Below are 24,858 nucleotides of genomic sequence, written 5' to 3' on the forward strand. Positions count from 1 at the left end.
CAATCACATCTCACAAACATAGGATCAAGGACACAATCACATCTGGAAAGTATTTAAACTTGTCTCTCTAAGTATCTGGGGCCTTGGAAGCCTCTGGGATCAAGGCTAGATTCAAGCACATCCAAAGAATAAATATGTTAGTGGCACCAAATGATGTGCTTTGTAATAATTCCAATACAACCACAGAAGAGACTAATTCTTTTAAAGAACATACAAGCAGCAGCCAGTCTACAATTGTTCAAAGTTTCGTATCATCATCGATAGTTACGGACGAGTATAATAATTCATATATCATAATGGCCCAAAGATTTCTACTATCATTGTCATAAAATAATCACGTCATAATCGACAGCTGACAAGAATAACTTCAAATATCATGGCACATATCAATGGGTCAAAGAATTCTGGTATAATAATTCATATATCATAATGGCCCAAAGATTTCTACTATCATTGTCATAAAATAATCACGTCATAATCGACAGCTGACAAGAATAACTTCAAATATCATGGCACATATCAATGGGTCAAAGAATTCTGGTATTACTGTCATACAAAATAATTATGTCATAATTCGGAGATTCTATCCACTCTGGCAGAGCCTCAAACTCTTCGTCTTGTGAGGTTTATTTGCAGCTTGAATGGTAAAAACTTTCTCAAGTATTATCATACTGATGCAACATTTGTCTGCTGCCATCATTTGCAGTTTCCTTTGCCAATTAATATTCATGTTTTGTTTCAGCTAAGTCGCAGGATAATGAAGGCATCCAAGGCATCCAATGACATAACATCCAATGACATAATTCACATAACATCGTTGCAGTGGCCTTCAAGGCATCCAATGACTTCATCCATGCCAGAGCAGATCAAGCCCAATCCTGACTCCCCAATCTTCTGGATCCGCCAAGTTCTATTAAGAGGTGAGCTTCTCTTAGATTGGTAGAACGGTTGGATGGAATTCTGTCGGAGCCATTGGAAAGACCAAAATCAGTGCAATAAAAAACCAGTTTGATTGATAGTTGATCATCATTAACTACAAGCTTGAACAAGAACTGTGTGAGCAAATTCTGTGCCAAAGAAGGATTATGTAATTCCAATATTATTTCAAGATCTTTCTGCTAAAGCTTTCATTCAAGGACTAATATATAAAAATCAATCATTGAAGGATGAGATTCCTGTTACACATTTTGTTGCTCTGCAAATGATTTTTGGACTAGCACAGTAATCTAGACAGAACTGATACAAGTGTCTATCACATACCAGAAGTAGTAGGCAGAACAAAATAGTTTCTAAGCTCATGAACAGTTAAAGCATATATATCAAAAAATGGAAACACAAAGAAGGATTATGTTATTCCAACTGTTTTTCTTCTTTTATTATTTCAAGATCTTTCTGCTAAAGCTTTCATTCAAGAACTAATATATAAAAATCAATCATTGAAGGATGAGATTCCTGTTACACATTTTGTTGCTCTGCAAATGATTTTTGGACTAGCACAGTAATCTAGACAGAACTGATACAAGTGTCTATCACATACCAGAAGTAGTAGGCAGAACAAAATAGTTTCTAAGCTCATGAACAGTTAAAGCATATATATCAAAAAATGGAAACACAAAGAAGGATTATGTTATTCCAACTGTTTTTCTTCTTTTATTATTTCAAGATCTTTCTGCTAAAGCTTTCATTCAAGAACTAATATATAAAAATCAATCATTGAAGGATGAGATTCCTGTTACACATTTTGTTGCTCTGCAAATGATTTTTGGACTAGCACAGTAATCTAGACAGAACTGATACAAGTGTCTATCACATACCAGAAGTAGTAGGCAGAACAAAATAGTTTCTAAGCTCATGAACAGTTAAAGCATATATATCAAAAAATGGAAACACACAGTGGAACATTTTGATGCAAAAACTTCACAAAAAGATGTATCTTCCAATTCAAATTCTTATGGCTGCAGATCAAAAAAGTACAACCATGGATAATACTGCCTATCCCTACAACCATTCACAAAAAAGTGGAAAACATCAACCGGATGAATAAACAACATGAAAAACTCGCATTAATCATCCAGTAAGCAAATTTGAACTGTCCTCAATCAATTAAAAAACCTCAGTCATACAAAAAGATACGTCTATGCAGATATGCAAACCGAAAAGGATGGTAGCACCTTCCTGATGTATCAGTCTCCATGCAGCAGCGAAGGACAGGATTGCCTTATGGTTGTGCCATCACCCTCTTGCTTCACTGTGACCATCATTGAGTACAAGTCAAGGTGGTAAACGATCGAGTGAGTCCCAACAAAGAGAACTATTTCAATGAGATGCCTTGCATGCCTTTGTAAGAAAGAAAACCTGAATTGATGACCTAACATTCAAACCCGAAACTGATTGAAGTCTAGGCTGCATCAATAGGTCCATACCTAGATAGGTGAATGAAGTAAAAGATCCAAGAAAAGATTACTTTTCCTCTCAAGCATCTTCATTTATTGACACCCAAAAAATGAAAGAAAAAGAGATTATCTATCAAAAACTTGCACAAACTCTCATTGTCCTCTGAAAACTTGAGCTGGTTCAGACTTACAAATTATATGATGATATAAGTGGTTATATGATACAAATCTCCTATTTTTCTATGGCATGTTACCAAGTTGTAAATACACAACTAGGAAGCTAATAAAAAACATTATATTCGTGACAAACAAATGCAGTTTAAAAATAAAAAAGACAAATTTCAGAACAAGTAACACACATTTGATGACTATAGGAATATATATCTTGTACTGTTTAGTTTCACATACCTCAACTTGTTCAACAATTCATCATTGTTTCAAACTTTCACATCTTCAAGCTTTTATCCGATACAAAACAGGTTGATGTTCTAAGGCATGACAATATTCTGCAGTTTTCCACTGACTGCAAACATCATAGAGAAAGCATAGTGCCAAAGAATCTTTATACAGCAGCTTTGGGTAGTCTTTTTTGCCTCTTTATGAATCCCTCCATCAACGTGATGTATGTCAAACTATTGACAGGTACACCTTTTTCCATCATTTCGTCTAAAACAAGCTTAGCTTCTTTAAACCGCCCACTATTGCAGAGCTCCTTAATGTGCTGTGTGTAGATAGTGTAGCTACTACCTTTTGAATCCTCTTCCCTACAGACATTTGGTGTCATCTCTTGTTCCTTGCCTGTCCCCATTATAGGAGAGACTTCTGATGATAATGGGAATGTAAATTGTTCTGACAGTATTCCCTTCTCAATCATCTTTGACAGTGTATTCTGTGCTTCTTCTGATCTTCCTGCGTCAGAGAGTGCACATAGGACCACATTGTAAGAATAAGCATCAGACTGCAGTCCCTTCTCCTCCATGTCAGCAAAAAGTTCCATTGCTGCATCAACATTGCCTTCCTTGCAAAGCCCTTTAATTAGGGTATTGTATGTAATGACATCAACCTTCTTCCCTTTTGACACCCATGACTCAAAAAATCTGAGAGCCTTCTCCACCTTACCATCATTACACAGCCCATTCATAAGAATGTTACAAGTAATTACGTTCGGCTTGAACGAATTCTTGACCATCTGATTATGAAACTGGAAAGCTTTCTCCAAATCACCCTCCCTACAAAATCCATTGATGATAGTGTTGTATGTAGTCTCATCTGGCACCAGTCCACTCTCCACCAGCTTATTCAACATCTTAATTGCTTCTTCTATCCTACCTGACCTGCACAGTCCACCAATAACCGTGTTATAGGTTGTGACACCCGGCATAATCTTTTTCTCATTCATCTCTTCCAACAGCTTCATTGCCTCATCGAGTTTCTCATCCTTAAAGTAGGCACTGATCACTGTACCGTAGCTAATTTCATCAGGCACAAAACCCCGCATTGGTGGACTATGGAGCAGTTTGCATGCTTCGTCAAACCTCTTCTCTTTACATAGATTATGAAGAACAGTGTTGAGAGTAAAAGTATCCATCCTGAGACCTCTCCCCACCATCTCATCCATCAAGTCAAAAGCTTTCCCCATATCCGATGCTTTACAGTAACTACTGATCAAAGTATTGTAGGTGATGAGATCCGGTGACAATCCCTCATCCTCCATCTTTCTAAGTGATGCAACAGCCTCCTCCATCTTCCCTTCCCTGCACAATCCTTTAACCATAATGTTATGTGTGACCAAATTTGGTTTCACACCCTTCTGTTGCATCTCCCCCAGTACATGATAAGCATCGGATCCACTCCTCCACTGGAAGCACCCGTTGATAAGTGTATTATACGTGATGACATCAGGGGACAAGCAAAGTTTCTCCATCTCATCCTTTAGCCTGAAAGCTTCGTCAATCCGGGCATCACGGCACAGCCCAGCAACAAGCATGTTATAGGTCCACAAGTCAGGGAGGAAGTTTGATGCGGTCATTAACTCGATTGCCATGGTGGCGTCCTTCAACCATCCAAGGCGGCAGTAGGCAGCAATGAGGGTGTTATAGGTGGACCGATTAGGAGGGACGTCCTTCGCTTTCATTTCAGCAAGCAGGTCGCGTGCTTCTTTCAGCATGCCCTTCTTGCAATAGCCGTCAAGGATGGTGTTGTAGGTGATAGTATCCGGCGTGCAGCCGAACCCAGCCATCGTGGGGAAAAGGGCAAGTGCGTCGGTGAATTGGGCACGGGAGCAGAGGCCATGAATAAGGATGTTGAAGGTGTTGACATTGGGGGAGACGCCGAGGGCGACCATGTCGTGGAAGATAGACAATGGAAGGGAGGACGAGATTGTAGGGGAGCGGACAAGGGAGGAGAGGAGAGAGTTGGAGGTAAGCAGGGAGGGGCGGAGGCGACGGCGGCGCATGACCAGGAAAACCTGGTAGGCGAGATGGTACTGGCGGAGGTGAGCATAGGATGCAACGGCGGTATCAAGGAGGGACTTTGACGGCCGCGGGCTGCCGTGGAGGAGGTGGCGGTGAAGGAGGCGGCGGCGGTCGAGGGGGATGAAGGAGAGGAGGAGGGACTTGACATCAGCGAACTTCTTGAACCAAAGAAGGGGAGGGAGGAGAGCGAGGAGGGACGGTAGAAACTCCTCGGCGGCGACTGAGGAGTCGCCGGAGGGGGAAGGGAAGCTGCGTCGGAGGAGGTGGTAGAACGAGAGGAGCGGGGCGGGTGAGGAGAAGGAGGGGGAGGCAGCGGCAGCGGAGAGTATGGGCGCGGCGAGGGAAGGGGAGAGGCGGGGGATGAAGGGGGCGAGGGCTTCGTCGAGGGGAGGGCCGGAAGGGCTCTGGGCGGCGAGGAGGATGGAGGAGACGGTCTTGATCAAATCATCGGCCTGCTGGCCCTCCGGCGGACGCAAATATGGGAGCTTTTCCATCCGTGTGGTTAGGGTTCCAAGAGTCTGCGGCAGCGAAGCCTGGCGTCCGACGGCGGAGGGAAACCGCAAGCGGCGGGACGACTGGCGTCAGCTAATCAACTACAGAACGCACAACTTGGAGATCGGACTTATTATTGGGATAAATGGGCCCATTCCGGCCCAATATAGTGCAGCCCAGTTAACTAATAACATTTCTTCTTTATACACAATATAACATGGTGCAATTATTGGGTGCGCTAAAACCCATCATGCAATATCACAATCATGCACATGAAATTAGTAGTGTAAGAATGCCTATCTTGCTTTTCTTATCTTATGCCTGTTGACTTATGTCAAAATTGAAATCAATTATTTGTGTCCAATAATTCCATTTTGATTTATCTTTTTATATGATGTAAAAGGACATTATCGTAAAATAAAAAGATGTAAAGGACTAAATGGGCAGGAAAGAATATTATTGTAAAAATAAAAAGATGTGTGGGGCTAATATGCAAAAAGGTCAATAGGGTGGTCGAGTCCCTAAATAGTAAATAACATGACTCCTCATGGCGGTTTTATGTACCGCTGTAGACCGTCTTCGTTCTCCTCTTCCTCGAGCACGCTCTCCGCCGCAGTGCGATCGCCGCTTCCGCTCCTGATCGACCGTCGACGCCGACGAATACCCCACGCCTCCGGCGCCCCCGCAAGGACGTCCGCCTCAGTCACCGCCATCGCGCCTCCTTTAGGTTCTCGCTCCCCATCCTCTCCTTAGGGTTTCTTTCGCATGTGGTGGATGGTGATTGATTCGGAGCTCCCTAAGGCGAAAATTGACTTAGTTACTCCTTTTATGTTGTAATCCTGAGTGCACATCAACATTTAACGGGGATCCTTTTTCTCTTTTTTTGCTTGTTTATGTAGCTAGGGTTCAAGGATGTATTCCTGTGCGAAGGTTTTACTTGTTTCAATAATTGATGCACTTGATGCTCAATTTTCTCTTTTTTTTTGTCCCCCTGATGACTGTTTTCTTTTGTATTTATAATAATTCTTTTGGATGCTGCAGTAATCTTGTTAAATTTTATGAAATTTGTTTGGTTAGTTCTATGATTTGCTTTTCAAAGAGCAACATCACATTCCTTGATTTTTTGTGAATTGTCACCGTATTGCTAGTTTATGATTTTCTGAACTCTGTTGTGCCTGTACACTTTTATCATTAGATTGATTTACTTTGTTGATTTGCTTCTGATCTACTTTGGGGATGTGATAAATGACAGACTTGTGGATTAAGATAATTGTTTGATTCCTGTGCATGAAAGATAAAGTAGAAGGGCACTGAGATTGCTGATGCTAGTCCAATATATGCAATAGTATATACCGTTGTATTTTTTTGGCAGCCTCTACAGCCCCACGGATTATTACCATCATTATAATCTTTGTTTCATGATCATTAGTAAAAGATTATTCAAAAATCTGATTTAGTATCTTAAATTAGAAAAGGTTATAGTTAACTTCCGATTCTTGTTCATGGATTTGCCTTCCAACAATGGTGGTGATAACATTTGATTATGGGAATATGGCTTTTCCAATGTGTGGTTCATTCTCATCCTAATTTCTTGTCTGTTTGTGGGTATCAATAGCTAAGACAAGATGGGGAAGAAGCAACACAGTAAAGATCGGATGTTTATTACAAAGACTGAGTGGGCTACTGAGTGGGGTGGTGCCAAGCCCAAAGACAATTCTACGCCCTTCAAGCGATTACCCTTCTACTGCTGCTCGTAAGCCCCAACGCTGAAGTTTTCATTTTCTCTATCCAATTATTGAGGGCAAACTTTGTTTTTCTAGTTGGGATTTTCTTACGTTACAGTTAATGTGCTTATGTTCATGTATAGGCTTACTTTCACACCATTTGAGGACCCAGTTTGCACAGCCGATGGGAGCGTGTTCGACATAATGTTAGTCATTTCCTTTCAAAATCATAATTTTTGACTGTATGTGCTGTTGATGTTTTAAAGGAAAAAAGAGGTAAGTTTATTTTATGTTGGATACAGGAATATAGTCTCTTATATTACAAAATATGGTAAGCATCCTGTTACTGGAGCTCCTCTCAAAGAAGAAGATCTTGTTCCTCTTACTTTCCACAAGAATTCTGATGGTAGGTTCTGGCATGATTATTTCTTTAAGTTTCTTTGTCACTTTAGTTCAAGCTTTGAGGTTTTAACTGTCATAATATTTTCTGTATAGCTTGGGTGTGTTTCATTCAATGACACACATGAAAATACGCAAAAATATGGTTATAAGATCTGATGAACTCGGATGATAGTAATCATGTTCAGACCATAGCCTCTAAAAGGGTTTAGAAAAATAAACTAGCTACATCTGAAAACATGAGAATCTGTTTTCTTATGGTTCCTCGGAGAATCCATGTTTAGGTAATATATAATATGCTTCAATACAAATGGAACTTATGTTAGACTAGAGTTTTGAGATGATGAACAAAGAAGAAAGATGGGGAATATCAGTTCCACAGTAACAATTTCATCCTAACATCAACAAGGTCATGTTTTTTATAGTATTTATAGTTCAACTCTGATGCAATGTCCAAACTTGTGTCACGGAAATATAATTTCTTCGCATCTTCATAATTGAGAGACTGTTGCTTTTATGTTGTACCCAAGATTCATAATTTCGTACAGTACAAGAGTATCGAGTTCAACTTGGTATGGTACAGTACGAGTATACCGAGCAGTACGTTCTAGTGTACCGCTCGGTATATATATATGCATATATATATATATATGCATATATATATATATATATATATATGCATATATATATGTATATATTTATGTATATATATATGTAAAAGGGGCAACGTCGTGTTATTTCTTCTCCCTGTGTGGGAAGAAGAAAACCTCAAAGCCTCAGGCGATGTCGCCAAGGTTTCTTCTCCCCATGTCGAGGCTTCTTCTCCCCGTGTGAATTAGGAGAAGTTGCCGATGACGTCGAGGTCTCCCCGCGAAGCCTCGATGATGTCGCCGAGGTTTCTTCTCCCCATGTCGAGGCTTCTTCTCCATGCGTAGATTAGGAGAAGTCGCCGACGACACCGAGGCCTTGTCGCCTCTGATGAGAAGGAGGCGACATCTCATTTGCGGCATCCGGCAAGGGAGGGCAACGACGGATCGGGATCGTCGAAGGAGAGCGGCGTCGGATCTCTAGGTTCTCCCTTTTCTTCTCCCTCTTCTTTCTCCCTCGGCTAATTCCGCCCGATAGAGGGTGGCGACGGTCGAAATCAACCGTCACCGACCGATTTCGGGTGGTAACGAGGCAGAAACAGTCCCAATCGACGATACTGCCCCGGTAGCGGGCGGTATCATTCGAAATTAAGAACCTTGGTTGTACCATGACAAAAGAGTCAAGGCTTTATTACCTAAGCCTTCTATGCCTAAAACGCAATTCACAAACTATGCTGAGTTATCATTGTTGCTTTCAGATTTTATGCCATACTTCTAAAATATCTGTTCCAGGGATCTGCTACTCATTTCTGTTGATGCAGGGGAATACCATTGTCCAGTTTTGAACAAAGTTTTTACAGAATTTACACATATAGTTGCTGTAAAAACTACAGGAAATGTTTTCTGTTATGAGGTGTGTCATTTTATGTATCCTATCTGTCAATTTTTCTTGTATGAATTTGGATTACAGAGCTGAATTTCTCTTCTTGGCTGTCCAAGTAGGCAATAAAAGAACTGAACCTCAAAACAAAAAATTGGAAAGAGTTGATCACAGATGAGCCTTTCACTAAGGATGATTTGATAACAATCCAGGTACCCCATTGAAAGGAAGCTTTTTTTTTTTCCATTCTTGGTACCAATGTAACAGCAGATCAACTGATACTGTTTTGTTGTGTCATTTTAGAATCCTAATACACTTGACAGCAAGGTTCTTTCAGGTTTTGATCATGTTAAGAATAGTCTGAAAGTTGATGATGAAGGTAAGAATCTTAGTTGTTGTTATTCCCATGAAATGGGTCTCCCATACCATTGTCAAATAGAGGAGTTAAGTTTGTCTTACTTGGTTTTGTAGATTTAAGGAGAATGAAAGAAGATCCAACCTATAATATCAATCTATCTGGTGATGTTAAACAAATGCTGCGAGAGCTTGGGACGGAAAACGGGAAGATAGCTGCACTGCATGGCGGAGGTGGCGAAAAAGCAAGAAAAGAAAGAGCAGCTGCACTTGCTGCTATTTTAGATTCAAGATCACGTATCAAAGAGGACTCAAATTCGGGTGCGAATGGAGATTCCAATTCCATTCAGGCTTTCAGTATTGTAGATGCTGCATCTGCTTCAGTTCATGGAAGAAGTGCAGCTGCAGCAAAAGCAGCTTCTACTGATAAGACAGCTGCTCGGATTGCTTTGCACATGGCGGGTGAACGAAAACCTGTTAACGCAAAACTTGTATGCCCATTTCCATTTTCCCATGTTCTATGCAATAATTTGGCCATATATCCTACGTAATCTTGTGACCTGCTTTCTCTTGTTTTGATGCTGCTGTCACATTATATATATTGTCATCTCATGAGTTGTTGGATATTTCAGGTCAAAAGCCGTTTTACTACTGGTGCTGCTTCACGTTCATTCACATCTACTGCTTATGACCCAGTTACTAGAAATGAATTTGAATATGTTAAAGTTGAAAAGAACCCAAAGAAAAAAGGATACCTTCAGTTGCATACGACCCATGGAGACTTAAATTTAGAGTTACATTGTGATATAACTCCCAGGTCATGTGAAAACTTTATCACGCTTTGTGAAAATGGTTATTACAATGGTGTTCCTTTCCATCGCAACATTAGGTACATACACTGATGAGTATATTTCCATTTCTTTTTTTTGTTGCCAAAAATGGATTAAGAAGACTTATAAATATGTCATGTAGGAATTTCATGATTCAAGGTGGTGATCCCACAGGCACTGGAAAGGGAGGACAGTCTATATGGGGTAAACCTTTCAACGATGAGCTAAATTCAAAATTACTACACTCAGGAAGGGGTGTTGTCAGCATGGCCAACAGTGGTCCCCATACAAATGGTTCTCAGTTCTTCATTCTTTACAAGTCAGCCAACCATCTGAACTTTAAGCACACAGTGTTTGGTTCTGTTGTTGGAGGATTGAGTACCCTTGCAGCAATGGAGAAGGTTCCTGTTGATGATGATGATCGGCCTCTGGTGAGTAATTTTCTTTTTCTATCTTTGTGCTGGTGGTTTATCAGATTAACATTAACCATCATGTCAATGTCAGTTGGATATAGTTTTTTCAACGAAATATTTAATCATCAGTTCTCTGAAGTCAGAAATATTAAACAGAATATAGACATTTCGTAGTTTCTTATGTATTTAAAGATCTATACAAGGATATGATGTCTATCATAGATTTTGTTGTTTTGCTGCCAAGAAACTTTGCCAATTTGGAAAAGCTATAGATGTGGATGATATAATCTGGAGATTGTTAGACCCAGAAGACCCTCCGAAAGCATTAAATCCACATTTGATTGAATCCCTGATACTAGTTAGTTTTATTTTTGTTACAATCTTATCAAGATCTGCTGTAATTTATTAGTTTTCTTTAGTTTATATCTTGTTTGGATTACTTTAGATTAGTTGAATCAGCTGAAGCCTTACTATTTTAAGTCCTCATATGGTTAGATTTAAACTTTTAGCTGAAAGTTGGCTGATTAGTTGGGAAACCTTTTATGAAAATTCTTTCCTTATCAAGAGTCGATATAGCTTGGAACTCTTGACTATATATTGTATTAAATAGCAGGACTCCTCTATATATATAGGAGGTGGAAAAGTTTGTGACCCGTTTTCTGATGACATTGGGACCATTTACATCTTTTCACCCTTCTGAACTGTTGTTTCTTTTCCAGACCCCTCTCCTTTCTTCCTCTGTCACTGCTATTTCTCTTTCCTGCATCCATTACAAGCTCTGTTCTGGATTATCTCGTCAATCCATTGAATTGTCTATGTTCAGGCATCCAACCGTAAAAAGAGTTCAATAGAGCTTTGCCTTCTTGAGGGAGAGGCATCTGTTATTTCATTGCTGACATGAGGTGAATACATATCTGCTGTTTATTCGATCTACATCAGAAGTGTTTCTAAACTAGCATATTACAATTTTCATATTATCATGCAAACAAAAGCCCCGAGGAAGCTGTTTACTGCACGATCTGCAGTTAGAAATTTAATTTTTTGACCAGATTTTTTATGCAATTGTGAGTCATTTGAGCTACATGTGAAACAAATTACTATAATGGCTCTTTTTGCTTTTCTTGTTGTATCGAATTCTGTGATTGGACAAATGATTGTAACAAAAATAATCTTTGGTTTTGTTTTCTTAGATCAACATTGTATTTGTTTCATTAATTATTCTGCCTTTTTCTTTTCCAGGAGGAGATAAAGATAACAAGCGTCACCATTTTTGTAAATCCTTACTCAGAGCCAGATGAGGAGGAAGAGAAGCAACAAGAAGAAAAGAAAGCTGCTGATGATGATCATGTAAGTTCTGCTTGATACGTGTGTTTGTATTAATAATTCTTTTCTTTATGCAAACTGCATTGTGCTTTAAGATGATGCTGCATCTTGCTACTTGAAAATTTTCCAGGATAAGGTGGGCTCGTGGTACAGTAATCCAGGCACAGGAGTTACCGGTTCTGCTGGTGCCAGTGGTGGTATTGGCAAATACCTTAAAGCAAGGACTTCCGCAGCCACTGATTCTGCAGGCAGAAAAGGTGCGGAATCAAACGATTTTACCAAGAAGAGAAAAGTGGATGTCTCAAGTGTAGAGTTTAAGAACTTCTCTAACTGGTAAGATTCATGTATTAGATTGAGAAAAGAGCTCCTGCTGCTGTGGTGATATATCAGTCAACTTAGGCATCAGAATCACTGTCTGCCTGTTGTCATGTATGTATTATTTACGTGCATAAGCTGAATCAAAGCGAGCTTATGAGATGAAGCAGTTCATTACTTCTCTCAAGGATGCCTGAGCGAGTGGATGCATGACTCATTTTAACAGCTCATGATGCTAAAGGAAGTCTGTTCAAATGCAACATGCTGCAAAATATTGATCGGTGAAGGTAACAGCTATCAGCTTGTATATCTCAGTTGCAGAATCGAAATGTGTCGGCTTTGAAGGTTATTCTGGGATCTTTAGCGGGTACAATTTTCAAACGAGATATTCTTATTTTCATGATTCGCTTGTAGTGATGTAACAATTTGAAGCTGGAAGGGTATGCTCGATCAGCGGTCTGCAGTTTGTTTAAAGTTGTTGATTGATCGAAGTACTTATTTAGGCCAATGGGTGTATTATCCAAGCTTAGCACCAATTGTATCTTCACACTCTGTAGTCTGTCTCCTTACTTCATTAGCAAGTTGCAAAATGTTTTCTTAATGCCTCTCTCAAATTAATCTTTGTTGATTCATCTCTTTATGGTCATTCTGAAATATTTTATGCTGGCAAGTTTTCTTAATGCCTCTCTCAAAGTAATCTTTGTTGATTCATCTCTTTACGGTCATTCTGAAATATTTTATGCTGGCAAATTTTGCTGCCGTGAAATGTGAAGCATGATGAGTGAAACTACTTTGGATTGATGCGTCGAAGCCAAAGCAATCCAGTCTCGTGATCATTGTGATCTTTCTTTCCGCAGTGGAGCTTAGTTCTCCATCCAGTTTCTATCCATGTTTCTATCAGCTCATTTGTCTCTTCGCACAATGGGGAAGACAAAAGGAGAAAGAGAGAAGTGCACCTAAAGATGGTGGTGCTCCATTGTGTGGTTAGAACAGAGAAGACAACGACAAAGCCGTCTCGGTTTCTTGTATTCCTTCCAAACAAATGATGGCGCTCATGTTCTTTGGCTTGGATTCAAAGAAAAGCTTCCACAAACACAGTGGAGGACGCTTCCATGCGTCCATCACCCAACCCTCATGTCAGGCAAAAGACAAGAAGTGACATCCTTGGGAGTAAGAAGAAGAGTTGGATTTCTTTTGGTCACATTGGCTGATAAAAATCTTAAATTTGATGACAGATTCATCTGAATTTTTTTTTGTTGTTTGTTTTAATCGATCTTGATTGGTTTGATTCAAATTCAAATAAGAAAAATAATTGTAGCACCAATTGTTTTTTGTTTTTTTTTTTGTCTTTTAATTTCTTCTTTCAAATATTGTGCACAGAAAAGAAATCATTACAAGAACTTGGCAAACGCACCTACAACAAGCTGTCCTGAGAAGGTGGTCGTGTAGGGTAGGTGTTCAAGAGCCATTGCTTTAGTGAGACACACAGCTTTAAGCCTTTACCTTGAAACGGAGACACAAAGGGAAGCAGCTGCAGACAGCACCAAAACCAAGCGAGCTGGTGAATATGATGATTGGTCGGCCCTCCTTGAGGCATGCGATTGCATAGCCATCATTCCTACCTAAATGGCCCATTTTTGAGCCAAATGGAATGTCTTCCTTGCACACCAATGGAAGACGGAGGGGGAGGGGGAGGGGGAGAGGGTGGGGGTCGTCGGCCTCTGCACCCATTCAAACCACATCCAGCCTTAAAGTAATCTTTGTATCATGGGAAAAGCCAGCAAAAGAGTGGCGGAGGAGCGTGGGCATGGCGGATCCAGGGATTAGACGCAAAAGAATGTCTCGGGAGCTGCTGCTGCTGCTGGGTGGTGGGCTTGTTGTTGTTGTTGATGATGATGATGCCCCCCATGCACGCGCTCCACCTACCTTTCTCTCTCTCTCTCTCTCTCTCTCTCTCTCTCTCTCTCTCTGCTACTACCTGTTGCACGCCTAACACTTCCATCGCCTGCTTTCTCTGCTCTCGCTCTTCTTCCTCCTCCTCGGGCTTTTTCGTGTTCAGATGCTGTTCCACAAATATTTTCTTTGGAGCTTTGTATGTATCAGCTTTTCTTCGAGCATATATATACATATATATATATATATATACATATATATATATTACAGGGAAAGAAGTGAGAGGAAAGTAAGCAAAAGTAACAGCAGAAGCCGAGAAAGAAATGGACTCCACCATACTCCCCCACCATGCATCGATTGCACCAAAAGGAGCATCAAAAGAAAGGCGACCCTCTTCTCCTTTCCCCATCTCGCTCCTATGCCTCGTTAAAAAGCATGCGCTCCTCCACCCACTCACCAAAGTTAACACTTCACACCACTCCCGGATCCTCTTCCTCCTCTTCATTCTCTCTCCCATCTTCTTTTAAGCCCTACTTCACTGTTGTCTTCTTCTTCTTCCTCTTCTTCTTCTGTCTTTTCTCTCTCTCTCTCTCTCTCTCTCTCTCTCTCTCTCTCTCTCTCTATGTGTCTACGTATCTATGTGGAAGGGTGGGGCTGAGAGATCTTCGTTAGATGGACACTTTATTTAGATTCGTTAGCCCACAGTCTTCTCACCAGCAATCTTCCTACAGCTTGAGTCGCAGCTCCAGTAGCTCGAGATCCTCTGAGGCTCCGCAGATCAACTACAAGGACTATTACTACTACTTCCATCAGGAGCAGGAGGAGCAGCAGCAGCAGTACTACCAAGAAGAATGCGGCACCAACCATCTGGTTTACATGGATGAAGACTTCTCTTCCTCCTCCTCCTCCAAGCACTTGCACCACCCCCATCGCCCTCCCTCCTCCACCACCTCCACCACCACGCCCGCTCCTACTCCCATCTTCGACCCTGCAGACCTCTCCTTCCCTCACGACCTCAACCTCGACTTCTCCTCTCCTTCCTCGTCCGCTGTCGGCGCCTCGGGAGCCGGCGGAAGGTGGGCGTCGCAGCTGCTGGTCGAGTGCGCTCGCGCGGTGGCGGGGCGAGACAGCCAGCGGGTGCAGCAGCTCATGTGGACGCTGAACGAGGTCTCGTCGCCTTATGGCGACACCGAGCAGAAGGTGGCAGCCTACTTCCTCCAGGGTTTGTTTGCCCGCCTGACGTCTTCGGGGCCCCGTACTCTGTGCAGCCTGTCCGCCGCTTCCGACCGCAACTGCTCCTTCGACTCCACCCGCCGGACCGCGCTTCGGTTCCAGGAGCTCAGCCCCTGGTCCTCCTTTGGCCACGTCGCCGCCAACGGCGCTATCCTCGAGGCCTTCCTCGATCCCTCATCCGCGTTGCAGAGGTTGCACATACTCGATCTCAGTAACACCTTCTGCACTCAGTGGCCGACGCTGCTGGAGGCGCTGGCGACGCGGTCTTCTGACGACACGCCGCACCTGACGATCACGACGGTGGTGTCGTCGGTCTCGCCGTCGTCGTCCGTGCAACGGGTGATGAAGGAGATCGGAAAGCGGATGGAGAAGTTCGCGCGGCTGATGGGCGTTCCGTTCCGGTTCAACGTCGTTCACCACGCTGGCGATCTGTCGGACCTCGACCTCGACAGCCTCGACCTCCGGGAGGGTAGCGGCGTGGCCCTCGCCATCAACTGCGTAAACGCGCTCCACGGCATCTCACCCGCGGGCCGCCGCCGCGACGAGCTAATCTCCTCTCTCCGGCGGCTTCAGCCAAGAATCGTGACGGTGGTCGAGGAGGAGGCCGACCTGGGAGGCGGGGAAGGAGGAGGGGAGGAGGAAGGGGAGGCGTTCTTGAAGGGCTTCAGGGAGAGCGTGAGATTCTTCACGGCCTACTTCGAGTCGCTGGAGGAGAGCTTCCCGAGGACGAGCAACGAGCGGCTGGCGCTAGAGCGGTCGGCGGGGCGAGCGGTGGTGGACTTGGTGGCATGCCCGGCTGCGGACTCAGCCGAGCGGAGGGAGACGGCGGCGGGGTGGTCAAGGCGGATGCGAGCGGCCGCGTTCGCGCCGGCGGCCTTCAGCGAGGACGTGGCGGACGACGTGCGGGCGCTTCTGAGGAGGTACAGGGAAGGGTGGTCGATGCGGGCAGCGGCCGAAGAATCCGAGGAGGCTGCCGGCGGAATATTCCTGGATTGGAAGGAGCAGCCGGTGGTGTGGGCGAGTGCGTGGAAGCCATGAGAGCGAAGATGGCGGGAGAGGGAAGATGGCGGGCCGAAGACCTTTTGGCACGTGCGCACGTGCGGTTTATTCTTATGCTTATTTCATTTCCAAGAAGAAGTAAAGAAAAAGCACGGAATGGAATGGAATGGAATGGGAAGGAAAAAAACCCATATTTGAAGTTTATATCACAAGTTTATTCTCATGGCAATATTTTCATTTTTCTCTCATGTTTTAGCTGCTTATTTTGTGAGTTTAACATTTAATTCTGCTGGTTAATTCATTGACAATTATCTTTCAGATTGCCACATGGATGTGTTATTATTATCATTATATACATATGTATGCATAGCAAAAGTACATGCAGAAGAAGGGGAAGACTGAGTCAGGACAAGAGAGCTTTTGAATGCTCAAAAGCTGAGGTAGAGGGGATTGATGATATCAGAGAAGGGAAAAGATGGGGGATGACAAGTAACAAAGAACACAGAGGTTTGCAGAGAGATGGATTAACAAATTGATAGGAGTGATTCTCTGAGGAGGTGTGTGGTGGTGGTGGTGGTGGTGGTGATGGCAATGGAATCTAGTTATGACTTAATGCTCGAATGTAGCGAAGGATGGTGGTGTTGGTGGTAGTGGGGGTGGTCAGACCATGGCCTGCAAATCCTCATATTTATCCTTCCCCTCCTATTTCTCTTTCCTCAGAGAAAGGGAAAGAGAGTTTAGCTTTTGAGGCATATGCCTTCTCTCTCTCTCTCTCTCTATAGATATCTAGAGAAAGAAGGAAGAAGGAAACGAAGGAGAGCTTTTGAGACACAGGAGATGAGAAGAGAAAGAGGGAGCTCCTTTTGAGGGTGGGGAATATGGGCATGGATTTGTTCTCTCATTTGGAAAAGGAGTTCTTGTCTCTTTACAGTGGTTTGAGCACTCACTTTAAAGTTGCTGCTGATGAAAGGGAAAATAAAGGTTCCAACTTTACATGATAGATAGCATCAAACATATCAGCCTTTACAGCCCACCTTCAGTGAGAAACATAGGAAAATTGAACATAATTATTAGCTAAATCACATCATAAAATCATGTTATTTTTGTTGTCGAATAAAAAATCATGTATAATGTGTCCATTATTTCAAACACAGCCATGACATAGCCCTGCACAGGATATCACTGGAAACAAGTGTTTATGAGCAAGAAGAGTTCTGAGAAGGAACAGTATCATGACACAGCAGCAGGATGGAATCCTTGGAAGTTTGACTCCATGAATCCAAAAAAAGCAAGTTGATGATCACAGCTTTTGTTGACTTCAAAAGGATCAACAAGCAAACCAATGGACTGAACATTAAAGAGCTGACCAATTTGTAAGTTTCAACAAGCAGAGATGTGAGATGATATTTCAACCTTACAAAAGCTCCGAAATCTTTTAAAGATGTCGATCAACATAAAATTGGGCCAGTGCATATGACCTTATCGGCAAAGGGCCGATCGAACCCCCTGGTCAAGAATAATTGTTGAGAGCTGGTTGTATGATATCCTTATATACATACTACACAGAGACAACAAATAGTAGGCTAACTATTCTAACTCAGAACAAATCACAAGAAAAGAAAATTCAGGTTTACTCAGTTCTCCAACCTTCAGGCAGTTTCCATCTTTTGTGCCAATATATAGACACTCTGGACCAATGAGGGAACCCAAAGTTGTATTCTAGGGGTTCATCAGCCAATCCTCCGATGGTCAAAGGCAGCCACAAGTACCTTGAATCTTTAAGATCAGAAGGATTCCAACGATCTGCCATAAAGACGAATGAACCTGGCAAACCTGGCAACGGTGCCACAAACGTGCTCTGGGAGAAAAATGTAGTCAGCCTAAGGACCCTGTTCCCTCCAACACAAGGATTTCCCATTGTCTCCCAAGGTCCCATGATCGACTCAGCCGCATGGGCCAAAGCTTTGTTTGGAGCCCACCCAGTACAACCAGAAGTGATCATGTAGTAGATGCCTTGATGCTTGAACAGGGCAGGGGCTTCTCGATGTCGTCCCACTAAAATCCGCCTCATAACTCTCGTTACGTTGAGATAGTCATCTGTTAATGGACCAATGTGGAGCTCGCTGTTATCTTCAGAAGAGTATATGACAAAAGCCTTTCCGTCATCGTCCTTGAAGATGGTCATGTCCCTACTCTCACAACCATGTGGGCGCATGCTATACAGGTATGTGAACGGGCCGGTAGGGGAGTCGCTGACAGCTACTCCCACCGCGGCTTTGGTGTAATTGGCATCATCGATGTGCATCCACATGACGTACTGATCAGTCTTGTCGTTGTAGATCACTTTAGGGCGCTCGAGGACATTGGACTTGTGAAGATCATGGGTGACATTGGTTTCCACTCCTGGCAGCACAATCCCTTCATTCGTCCACATCCATAAGTCTTTTGAGGAATAGCAGCTGACTCCAATGATATCAACCTGGAGAAAAATATATGAACTAATTGAGTTAATTTTCCCCAGGAGTCCACAAGGAGAACTGAGAAGTCGGATATGTTAAAGAACAAAGAATATGCCACAAATAATTATCAACACAAAGACTGTGTTATGTTGTAAGGACGATTTCAAAGGGGTAGCCAATAAGTATAAGCTATCTTGTAACTTAGGACTGGAACCATTCCTTCAACAAATTCCATTACATTGAATAGCTACTCCAATTTAATGCCCACAAATATAGGCCCGTCGATTGAATGACAAAAATATTATTCCCTCCCTTTTCAGGGAGATCCTACATTTTTCACTTACCATGTAAGATCCAATGACACATGGCATAAAGATCTAATCCATCATTTTAATCCTCAACCAAAAGTGCTCAAAATATTCTTTGGCACAAACTCTTCTTTGACCACTGATAGAGCACCATAAAGGCATGCTTAGTCTCAAGGCACTTTACACATAGCTGACACTTTCTCAATGGTGTGAATTTTCATTTTGGATGGCCTATTCCTTGAAGATACTGTCTCTAGTCTATACACACATCTTCAGAGTAGACATTTTAAGAAGTATATATGGGAAAAAGTAATGAACACAACATGTAAACTAATGGAGGAAGATACATGTAACTAAAAGGGCCTATTCCTTGAAGATACTGTCTTTAGTCTAAACACACATCTTCAGAGTCAACATTTTAAAAAAGTATAAATAGGAAAAAGTAATGAACACAACATGTAAACTAATGGAGTAAGATAAATGTAGCTAAAAATATAAAGACAAGCACAATAAAGGAAGCCCCGGCCAATATGTAATAAACAGGCTCTGTTTGATGTTCAAACCATATCCAAGCAAAAAAACCAAGCTTTATGTCGCAAGAACACCACATGCATAAGAAGCTACTCAACGATCCAACTAAAGCAACAAAAAACATAACTCCTCCATCTTTTTCATTTTGTTAAAGCTGGCTTAACCAGAAAACCAATTTGTTTCACATAAATAAACAACAAACATAGTATTAAACATATGATATCTTTCTAGTTTGTCTTGTATAGACCCTTGCATAACGGATGAGACATATTCATCTCTTCATAGGAGAACAAATCTTGCAACAAAACTAGCTATCGAAGCCTAGCATCCTTCTATGTCTATGCAGCCTTTCATTTTATTAGCCATCTCTTGATACTGGAGCTTCAACTTCCAAATAAAAGATCTCAAGCATCCTCTCCAAGAGGGTCTGCAATATTTTACCAAAACTACTCATTTGATTCATTTCTTTTCTTAAGACAATAGTGGCATAGACATCAGTTATATTCATGAGAAATTTGACGTCCTCCGAAGTCCAATCAAATTCACCTAATTATCTGAAAGAACATACATGTTATCATTTGAATCCAGCATTTCTCATACTGGAAGCATGAGTCGAGAAGATAAGAGTATCACCCAAGTTTGGCAATAGCTATGTGGTGGACTATTTTAAGATAATTGTTTTCACAAAAATATTCTGGGGAATGTACGCCATTTTATATCAGTTTCAACCCATGGCATTTGAACACAGTCAAGACAGCATAAATTATCTTTGATTGCACATTTTAGGATACTTTGTCTCATAATGTGCCACCAAGAAAACAGTAAGTAGACGAGTCTGTTGCATACATCCATTACCAATTATCCACATATGATCCCCATTAACCAAGTCTCACCACATCTTGAATAAGATTTTCTACGACAGTTACCAGATTCCAGACTTATCTATATGCGAAATTAAAGAGGTGAAAAAGCTTGCCCTATCATATTCAAATAAAACTTGAAAAAGCTTGCATTGCAACTAATAAGTTGCCTTGTCTCACTAAAATAACCTTTTATGGTTTACTCACAAGGACATTATGAAGTGTTGTTCATAGGATATGCTGGTTAGACTTAAGACATGGTTGTATTGGATGCCAGTATGTTACAGAAACAGTGCTTCAAATTTCGAAAGAACAGGATAATACTCCGCATAAATATGACAATTAAAAACTTAAATATTATATTTATCTGCAATAGACCTTGACATTAATCTACGAGTGTTGCAGACAGTGCTTGCACATGTTTAATTATGTTTAATTAAACAAAATGTTTAATTAACAAAATGTTTTGTAATGTTTAATTAACAAAATGTTCATCAGGAAAGAAACTATGTTTAATTAACAAAATGTTCCACAACTATACAGGAAGAAGTACTCACGTAGTATCAATATCTAACAGGCATCTAGCGTGGATAAGCATTTTGAAGTATTAATGTTTCGTAATACAACAGCAACAACAAAAAATCGTAATGTCCCAACTAATGTAAAACTATGTTAAGTGACTGACAAAACCAATCCCAAGCCTGGATGAAAGAGATGGAAGATTACGTTAGGCGACTAACAATCAACATAAAACTGTCAGATTTAGTAAACATGGATCTTAAGTATCAATGTCTCATAAAACTAGGAAAATTGTTCTCAGGAAGAAACCTGTCTTATGACAACTATAACCAAGGAATTGGACCGAAGTCGAATGATTTCATTAAATTCAACCTAAAACAGTTGAGTTATGAAAAAGATTGCATTTTTGTGAGCCTCTTTTTACCTTTGGTTTGCACGTATGTTTTTTCTTAAGCAGGAGTAGGGGGCACCATCCAGCTGTTATCGAATTGTATAACACAGGATTTTCATTAACCCAATTAAATGAAGTTCCACTTTGACATCCCAAGCATTCATTAATCAACTTTGTGTCACTAGAAAATGGAAAATGTGAAACAAAAAGAAGTTTATTATCAAAGAAGGGAAAGAGAGCAATATTCTATTACGAAAATTATAAGAAGGTAAACACAGGATGTGCTGCACATATTAGAAGCAGCAACAACTGTAATAGGGAAAACTTGTCCAATCAAAAAGTACAATTAACTTTAATATTACATTAGGAGTTCCACAATAAAAGGACTTAACCACTGAAGATTGTGCAGAAAACAGCATAAACATGATACAAGTACTCAAATTAGGCCTCTATGATCCAGTACTGCACTATTCATGTATCAATAATCATGGGAATCAAGAGGAAGCTGTGATTGCAAATCACATGTGTATGGGGACATTCCAGATAAAAGAGATACTGTTACATCAATCACAAACATGAGGGGCACTGACGGTGCATGCAGCTCATTGCTATGATGTTGCTGAACATCAATGTTAAAGAAAAGTGTAATTTCTAGAAACACTATGCATCAAGCATCCTACCTCTAATAGATGAAAAATAAGTTGCAGCAGAAACATAGAGTAACATAGATCTAAGTAAACTGATAATTACTGTTGATGAAACAATTAAAATGTCTTGACAAGAATAAAGTGACTATAGCATACCAAAGATAATAGAATTAATTTAACTTCCAACACAAGGATGATCTGTGGTATGAAAAATACACATAGAGAGAGCAAACTCTAAATAAAAGATTCTTCAAATCTTCTCTAAGATATAGCATCAATGTATACTGCGTTTGGGTTTCTTCCAATGCCCACACAGAAGATTTACAAAAGGGTTTACGGACAGGCAGCAAGCATAGCGAAGCATATTTGTCAAGTGTCATCCAGTACTAGCGTGAAGCAAGTGAATACGAGATAAACTAAAAGCCGAAGGATTTAACTGACCCGTGCAGCTGACTTCCTGTGTGCATGATAAGTTGGGCCGTCTTTGTTCTCTCCATACCAGTAGTATGTCTCCGTCCTGTCATCATACAGAATTCCTCCACCATGGGCTTGAATTGGATTCCCATCTGTATCCAGCCACACTCTACCCGGATAGAAATACATGCTGTTGTTCCCTTCCTTTGTTGGGCCAAATGTTGTTTTCCGGTTAGGGAAGAAAAAAGCATGCACCTCAGAAGATTCATCTAAGAACTCATCAATCACTGTAGGCGGCTTTCTTGGTCCCTTTCGCTTCAGAGCACGTGGAGACCGCCGGTCTCTAGGAGGCGAAAAATGAAATGTCACTTCTTCCACCTCTTCCAATTCCCTGATGTCAGACAGATGACTCAACGGTACAAGAACATCCTCCTCGTCATCTCGATGGATATGAGTAAAGAAATGGATCATAAGGATGAACCCCACCAGGCTCCACACAGCTAAACATGAACATCTGCTTCCTGCATTGCAACCGAAAGCAGATGATTTCCGGTGTTTGTTCTTGATCCTCATTCTTCCTTTTTCTATCTCCAAGACAATGCTGCAGTATTAAATATAAAACCTATATAGATTCAAAGGGATTCCAATTAAATTCACATCTTCATATATCTACCTCTTGCGGACACATCCTATTCAAGATCTAATCCTTATTCAGCAACAATAATCCAGCATACATGGAAAACTAAAATTCGTTGGATTGCATCCCTGCAGAGCCGAAATCGGTAGCAATAAAAGTCCTAAAAACTATGCATCTTAATCAAAATTAATTGGAAAGAAGAAAATAAGTGTTCATCGAAACTGATCACACCCAATTAACTCGTATTCCCAAAAGAGGAAATCACGAAAACTGCCTTATCGACTATGTAAACAATATGCTGTCGAGACCTCATCACAGGGAAAAATTGGAATAATCACAGAAAAGATTTGATTTTTATTCCAGAAAAGATAAGAAGAGATGAATCAATCGAAAGGTCAAGACCTTTTTCAGGCCATCAAGATTCAAAATGGCAATCTTCCATCAGAAAAGCGAAATCACGAGGACAATCCCCTTGTGTCTCAAACAGATCACACAGATCTAATGAGGTACCAGAAACCGGCGATTCAGAATTCACTTGCCAGAAGAAGCAGGATCTTAGAAGACAAAGCGAGAGCCAGGCGTCGAACCTACCTGCCAAGATCCTGGTCATGGGACGAGAACATGGAGCAACGGCAGCTGATCTGGAAGTCTCCACCATAGTCACAACACGACCTCGACTCTTTCTCTCTCGCTCTTGTCTTCCAAGAGAGGAGTCAAACAGGGAATACCACCATGTCTCCCCGAGGGCAATAGCTGTCAGCAGGGGAGCTCGGCTCTGAAACCCTCGTTCCTCGAAAGATTGCTTGTCCTTTTAGGTAGGAGAGGGGAGCTGGGTGTGGTGGCTTAGAACCAAAGTACCCTCCTTTTAGATCTCCCCCAAGATTTCTACTAACCTTCTGACCTTTACTTGTTCCTGCTCTCGTGTTCTTACTGTTGCAGTCGTTGCTTTTCCACGTGCGTAAGTGCACGCATCATCACATTAATACGTTTGACACTTATTTAATAATATACTAATAAATATATTTAATCTTTACAAAACAAAAACTCAATTTATTTCTCATAAATTAGTTATTATTATTATTATTTTTTCATGTACAAATTCTATAATATATAATATACTATATCTGTTATTATTTCTTTATATTATTATAATATATAATCTACACATTCTATAATATGTAATATACTATATATCTTGTTATTATTTTTTTTATATTATTATAATATATAATATATAATATAATGGATGCATCAAATGCGAATGTGATGAAGGTTCGATCTGAGTTACATAGAATATGCAACGATTATTATTCGATGACAAACGAGACGAACGTGAAGAGAAGGCGTAATATATCAATTAATACTTGATGTGTTTATTTTAATAAGAATATAATCTCTATTTGGGATTTCTTACTCGTAAGGAAACTATTTTTTGAGATAAGGAGAGATGTTTGTGATGCCTATACCTATAAAAGATGGAAATTATTTCATGATTATGGAATCCTACTGCTGCCATAATGTTGGACTATCACCAGAAAAACTAAGGAAAATTAAAATTGAAAACGTTAAACACCATCATCGCATGGTCGATGAAAGTTGATTAAGATAAACTACCTCACAATTAACGAGTTTGGTTGTTTAACATAGAGAGGCTCGAGAAATATTGGCAGATTGGCTGTGGATCGCAACACCAATCTGAGCACCAGTTTTCCTACCCGTCGGAGGTACCCCACTCTCGCCTCTGGAAGAAAATGCGGGTCCCGCGCGGGCCCCACCACCCCGA

At 41.1% G+C, this 24,858-nt stretch overlaps 4 protein-coding genes across 9 annotated transcripts; 2 read left to right on the top strand and 2 right to left on the bottom strand.

Annotated features, from left to right (window-relative positions):
* Positions 1 to 390: 390 nt before the first annotated feature.
* LOC135629657 (pentatricopeptide repeat-containing protein At2g16880-like) lies at positions 391 to 5,472 on the bottom strand. Of its 4 annotated transcripts, XM_065137365.1 has the most exons (3): positions 2,802 to 5,472; positions 2,172 to 2,248; positions 391 to 960 (listed from the first exon to the last, which is right to left on the bottom strand). In XM_065137365.1, the coding sequence occupies exon 1, from the start codon at positions 5,359 to 5,361 to the stop codon at positions 2,956 to 2,958; it is 2,406 nt and encodes an 801-aa protein (XP_064993437.1). In that variant the 5' UTR covers positions 5,362 to 5,472; the 3' UTR covers positions 391 to 960; positions 2,172 to 2,248; positions 2,802 to 2,955. The 4 variants fall into 4 exon arrangements, with proteins under 4 accessions (XP_064993437.1, XP_064993438.1, XP_064993436.1 ...); XM_065137366.1 differs by lacking the exon at positions 2,172 to 2,248; XM_065137364.1 differs by having other exon boundaries at positions 391 to 2,368.
* Positions 5,473 to 5,912: 440 nt separating this feature from the next.
* Positions 5,913 to 12,785, top strand: LOC135629605 (peptidyl-prolyl cis-trans isomerase CYP65-like). The gene is made up of 12 exons (XM_065137192.1): positions 5,913 to 6,086; positions 6,975 to 7,112; positions 7,227 to 7,289; positions 7,386 to 7,489; positions 8,891 to 8,982; positions 9,072 to 9,161; positions 9,253 to 9,328; positions 9,421 to 9,794; positions 9,936 to 10,192; positions 10,276 to 10,564; positions 11,786 to 11,893; positions 12,000 to 12,785. Exons 2-12 carry the CDS (start codon positions 6,985 to 6,987, stop codon positions 12,204 to 12,206), a joined length of 1,788 nt encoding a protein of 595 aa, XP_064993264.1. The 5' UTR covers positions 5,913 to 6,086; positions 6,975 to 6,984; the 3' UTR covers positions 12,207 to 12,785.
* Positions 12,786 to 14,521: 1,736 nt separating this feature from the next.
* LOC103990683 (protein SHORT-ROOT 1) lies at positions 14,522 to 16,557 on the top strand. Its single transcript, XM_009409911.3, has one exon. It carries the CDS (start codon positions 14,750 to 14,752, stop codon positions 16,346 to 16,348), a length of 1,599 nt encoding a protein of 532 aa, XP_009408186.2. The 5' UTR covers positions 14,522 to 14,749; the 3' UTR covers positions 16,349 to 16,557.
* A 1,079-nt stretch (positions 16,558 to 17,636) lies between these two features.
* Positions 17,637 to 23,958, bottom strand: LOC135629615 (uncharacterized). 3 transcript variants are annotated; one of them, XM_065137218.1, is made up of 3 exons: positions 23,667 to 23,958; positions 22,466 to 22,959; positions 17,637 to 18,788 (listed from the first exon to the last, which is right to left on the bottom strand). In XM_065137218.1, exons 1-3 carry the CDS (start codon positions 23,731 to 23,733, stop codon positions 17,940 to 17,942), a joined length of 1,410 nt encoding a protein of 469 aa, XP_064993290.1. In that variant the 5' UTR covers positions 23,734 to 23,958; the 3' UTR covers positions 17,637 to 17,939. The 3 variants fall into 3 exon arrangements, with proteins under 3 accessions (XP_064993290.1, XP_064993289.1, XP_064993291.1); XM_065137217.1 differs by having other exon boundaries at positions 22,466 to 23,039; XM_065137219.1 differs by having other exon boundaries at positions 22,466 to 23,060.
* Positions 23,959 to 24,858: the final 900 nt, after the last annotated feature.

This window comes from Musa acuminata, chromosome BXJ3-1, assembly GCF_036884655.1.
Source record: "Musa acuminata AAA Group cultivar baxijiao chromosome BXJ3-1, Cavendish_Baxijiao_AAA, whole genome shotgun sequence".
In the NCBI taxonomy this organism is placed as follows: Eukaryota; Viridiplantae; Streptophyta; class Magnoliopsida; order Zingiberales; family Musaceae; genus Musa; species Musa acuminata.

Bases quoted from the DNA above. Each gene is read 5' to 3' on its own strand.
- LOC135629615 (XM_065137217.1), bottom strand. From the start codon at position 23,698: ATGTTCTCGTCCCATGACCAGGATCTTGGCAG. The intron at 23,040-23,666 runs GTAGGTTCGACG...TTAATACTGCAG, and splicing joins CATGACCAGGATCTTGGCAG to CATTGTCTTGGAGATAGAAA. The intron at 18,789-22,465 runs GTCAGTTAAATC...ATTTTTCTCCAG, and splicing joins ACAGGAAGTCAGCTGCACGG to GTTGATATCATTGGAGTCAG.
- LOC135629605 (XM_065137192.1), top strand. From the start codon at position 6,985: ATGGGGAAGAAGCAACACAGTAAAGATCGGATGTTTATTACAAAGACT. The intron at 9,162-9,252 runs GTACCCCATTGA...GTGTCATTTTAG, and splicing joins ATGATTTGATAACAATCCAG to AATCCTAATACACTTGACAG. The intron at 10,565-11,785 runs GTGAGTAATTTT...TTTCTTTTCCAG, and splicing joins ATGATGATGATCGGCCTCTG to GAGGAGATAAAGATAACAAG.
- LOC103990683 (XM_009409911.3), top strand. From the start codon at position 14,750: ATGGACACTTTATTTAGATTCGTTAGCCCACAGTCTTCTCACCAGCAA.
- LOC135629657 (XM_065137366.1), bottom strand. From the start codon at position 5,361: ATGGAAAAGCTCCCATATTTGCGTCCGCCGGAGGGCCAGCAGGCCGAT.